General features: G+C 41.5%; 1 protein-coding gene across 3 annotated transcripts in view; it reads right to left on the reverse strand.

Moving 5' to 3' along the window:
- Nlk (nemo like kinase) overlaps positions 1-4,420 on the reverse strand; it is a 170,651-nt gene that overhangs the window by 9,605 nt on the left and 156,626 nt on the right. For all 3 annotated transcript variants that reach the window (XR_002821945.1, XM_023719922.1, XM_023719923.1), the window contains exon 8: positions 1,618-1,704. Coding sequence is in view for 2 of the 3 variants with exons in the window: in XM_023719922.1 (XP_023575690.1) it covers positions 1,618-1,704 (87 nt within the window). In the remaining variant the exon portion in view is untranslated. The remainder of the gene's footprint in view (positions 1-1,617; positions 1,705-4,420) is intronic.

Below are 4,420 nucleotides of genomic sequence, written 5' to 3' on the forward strand. Positions count from 1 at the left end.
TCACATTTATCACCTTGATTCTCTCTCTGTCTCTCTCTGTCTCTCTCTGTCTCTCTCTCTCTCTCTCTCTCTCTCTCTCTCTCTCTCTCTCTCTCTCTGTAATGAATTTAGGACAGGGTCTACAGGGTGTTCAGGGTCTCACTACACAGATCCGACTCCTAGTGATCCTTCTGTTTTCAGCCTCCCAAGTGCCAGGATTACAGGCTTGCGTGCGACCACGCCCAGTCTTGATCACCTTCTCAAGGGCACCCTGGGGGCCGGCCCAGTACAGCAGGCGGGGGTGGGGGGTGGGGGGTGTCAAACCCCAGCCGCTGCCCTCTGCTGAAGCAGGTGCTTTAGTCCACTGAGCTATCTGGCCAGCTCTACACCTTGATTGTTTCTGATCTCCCAAATAATAATGCCTAGACTGGTTCTCACAACTTGTACCTCCAACAGAAGATGTTTTTATCTTTCACTCCATCATGCTGCTGTCTGAATCATGGACTCTGTGGACTGGACTGCTCATGTGAGAACGCTGCTCTTTCTTCAGCAATGGAACCTTAGTAACTCTGGTAATTTTGGGGTGTTTTTACTTGTTTAAATACCTGTTGTGTTTTACATTTTGTGACTTGAGTTATTGTCAAGTGACCTCTTCTTTTTTAAGTGACACTATTTAAAAAAATTGTTTATTGGTACATTTTTGGTTTGCACATAATAATGATCACACTCATCATAGGGAATCTGTACCTGTACAAGGTAATAACTTGATTCTTTTTCCCTATTCCCCTCATTTTCCTTCAGTCCCTTTCCCTCTTTAGTGTCAAAAGCTTTGTTTCCATATTTTTCTTTTCTCATCCTCCCCCACCCCATGTCCCCTTCCCATGTGAATATTTTCTTCCTATTTCCCAATATCTAGTATACATTTTGGTGCTCATTTATACTTTCGGTTTCTCACACCAGAGAAGCAATGTGTTATTTACACACATGTCCTATTTATTTCATTAAGTGATATCATTAATTTATCAATAATTATTGGTACAAATGTGACTAATAAATATTCCTTAGATGAAGGAATAAATGAAGAGCCAAACTTTTGGTGCAACTTGTATTACGCAACAGAAGAGTCAAGTCTAGAAAGAAAATTTAGAAAAGCTACCACCTTTTTTTTTGGTGGTACTAAGGACTGAACCCAGTTTCCCACTGTGCTGTGACTGTGTACCACCAACAGAAAAGACAGCAACCCCAGCCACTTCCCAAATAATCAAAACATAAATGCTTCCTTATACAAAAACAATAGGCAGAGTCTTTCAAATAATCTTGAAAAACTTTCTCCTGAAAGTTTTTGTAAAAAAAAAGTTGGTATTAAATCCCCTTTACAAATACTGAGATAAGAATGCTATAGCTCCTGGAGGGGCATGCCTGTAATCTCAGCACTTGGGAGGCTGAGGCAGGACTGCAGTGAGTTTGATAGTGGCTTGGGCTACAGAGTGAGTTCAAGGATTGATAATACGAGCAAGTATGATTAAGATCAAAACTGGGGTTTGAAACATCATCACTTACATTGCCAATCTACTGAGGGCAGAATGTTCCTCTTAGAACATGTGTACCTTTAGAAATACAAAAACAAACACTACTTACTGGATCAAAGACCAACATCCTGCAGAGGAGATGAACAGCTTCATGTGTAGCCTGGCTAGACAGGGTATATAGTACAGGAAGAGATGGCTGTGAACAAACAAAAATTGAAATATTTCATTGAGTTTCTGTGTATGTAGATGTAGAATATAGCCAACGTATAAAGGTACATGTACAAGTAAGTCTGAAATGAAAAGCAGTGAGTTCTCCCTTCTCTAGCCACTCTTCACAAGCAACAATTGTCACTGACTTCCAGGGGCATGTTTTATACTATGTAATGATTCACCATATGTAGGTCAGAACATAAAAGAGCCTACAAGAAATAAAACTGATCCTGTAAAGATGGTGGCTCCTGTTAGTCTTGTATCTAAGTGCTTTGGCAAGAAAGTAAGACCAAATATGCATATGGGTGGGTGAAGAAGGATATGAAATTTTGGCTACCTGCCTGGCAAGTGCAAAGTCCTGAGCTCAATTCTTGGTATGGCAAAATTACCATAAAATAGTATTTCTAAAGGAGCTACAGGATGCAGGAATTTACGGCACTACTAAAAGGAAACTCTTGCTTTGGTTGATTCCTTGTGAACACACAGCACTGATTTCTCATGCAGATGTATCCCTGAGGCCATGCCTTGTCTCCTTGAACTGAGGCAGGGAGACAGCTCTGATGATTTGAGAAGTCAGAGCTTTTTATAAACTTCTGTGTTTCTGCTAGGAGAGGGACAGAGTGGGTGAAGAGCACCAGTGCTTCTCATACAAGTAAATTTTCATCTCTAACATAAGAACAGAAGAATTAAGGAAGGTAACAAAAATGTTTAGATGTACACTTCTTCCCAGTGGCTTAATTTAACCTTTGGCATTTCCTTCCCTCACCATGTCTCAAAAATTCTAAATACATGGCCTTACTACTGCCATGATTTTCAAATTATTATTCATTTTTTTTTAAAGAAACTAGTCTCTTAGGGGGATAAAGGCCTTTCCCAATGGTGTTTAGAACTGCCTCCTACTCAAGACCCTTCGGTGGTCTCACAAATCCCTTAGGCTAGGAAGAATCGCTCAGATAACAAAGTCAAAAGTTGGCTTTTGACTTAAGGACACTAATTTGCTGCACTGAGGACCGACTTGGTGGATGAGTGCTTGCCCAACACAGAAAAAGTCCTTTGTTCACTTCTAACAAAACCAAAACCAAATAAAGTAACCTAACTTTAGGAACTTTACTATGCTTTGGGAAGTACAGAAGCTCAAAGCCACAAACTACATTAAATCAGAATCTTTTGTTGGCTGTAACTACTACTTCAGGGGTTTGCTATAAAACTTTTAAATTTTCAGAAAATAATACCAGACTAGAGCAGCCTTTCACAGTTCTCTGGCACTTTCTGCCTTGTATAATGGCTCGACTGCTTCACTATGATCATATAATAATAACTTCAGGGTTGGCAGGAACCTCAAATAGGTTTTTCAAAATATATACCCGAAGGCAGTGATACCACCTCCCTCCAGCCCTGACCTCTCCTGCAGACACTGCTCATCACACTTTCAGAGGCAGAGCATTTATTTACATTTAATGGGAGAGAGAGAAGAACCTTGAGCAGGTGAGACAGAGAGAGCCAGAGGGAGAGAAGGAGCAAGAAGAGAGACCAAGAGGGAGGAGAAACTGGACAGAGAAAGACAGATAAAAATAGAAACAGGGCTGGCCAAACAGCTCAGAGGATTAAAGCTCCTGCAAACAGGCGCAGGGGCCAGGGGTTGATCCCTGGGCCTGCTGTGCCAGCCCCACCCCCGGGGCGCACTGAGATGGCAATTGAGACTGGGCGTGGTGGCGTGTGCCTATAATCCCAGCTCTTGGGAGGCTGTAAACAGGTGGATCACTACGAGTCCGATCTAGTAGTGAGACCCTGACCACTCTGTAGACCCTTCCCTAAAACACACACACACACACACACACACACACACACACACACACACACAAAAGACAGGGAGAAGAAACAAGACAGAGACAGAAGGGGAGAAGGGGGAGGAAAGAGAGACAGAGAAAGGATGAAAAGGAGGTAAGCAAGGAGAAAATGGAAGGAGAGGCTGAGATTGATTTATGTTAAAGACAATTTGACCACTAGAACAACACAATTATTAATTTAGAAACAAATAGAAGCAGCTGCTACTTGTAAAACTCTTCTGTATTTCCTATAGGGATCCTGTCTTATATTTCTAGGTTATCAATGGATAAAAATTAAAAATAAAACCTCCTGCCACCTAAGCACGAGAATGTTGGAAAGAGTAACGCTAGTGGCAACATCAGCAGGTTCTTGATGACCGGGGTCTACACACCACCAGAAGAGAGGTGGACCCTTGGAAGATTTTACTGGACCTGGAGCATAGCTCAAAATCCTCTGACAACTACCAATGCCAAGGATTTCCCCATCTGCCTCCTTCCCATGACAACCACATTGGGAAGTCCAATCAGAACAAGAGGAGGGCATGTCAGAACTGGCAGGAGGTGGAGTTACACTGCAGACATTTTCTTCAGAATCAAAGAGTAACAGATTAGTTGGGGGTTGCCTGTCTTGTTAATAACTAGGTAAGCCAACATGTCTGGACCTTAGTGTCCTGAAGGTTGGACTAGATACTCTCTGAAGTTTAGTTTAATTCTAAAACAATCAGACTTAATAAATTACAGATAGAAACCAGTAAACACACAGGACCCATATATAGTTGATATTTAAATATTTGTAAGCCAACTTATTATTTCTTGGTGCATTTACATGTTTGCAGATAGAGAAGTATTTTTTATTTAAAATACATGAATCAGGGC

The sequence above is a fragment of the Octodon degus genome, unplaced genomic scaffold (assembly GCF_000260255.1).
Source record: "Octodon degus isolate 3935 unplaced genomic scaffold, OctDeg1.0 scaffold00072, whole genome shotgun sequence".
NCBI classification, from domain to species: domain Eukaryota; kingdom Metazoa; phylum Chordata; class Mammalia; order Rodentia; family Octodontidae; genus Octodon; species Octodon degus.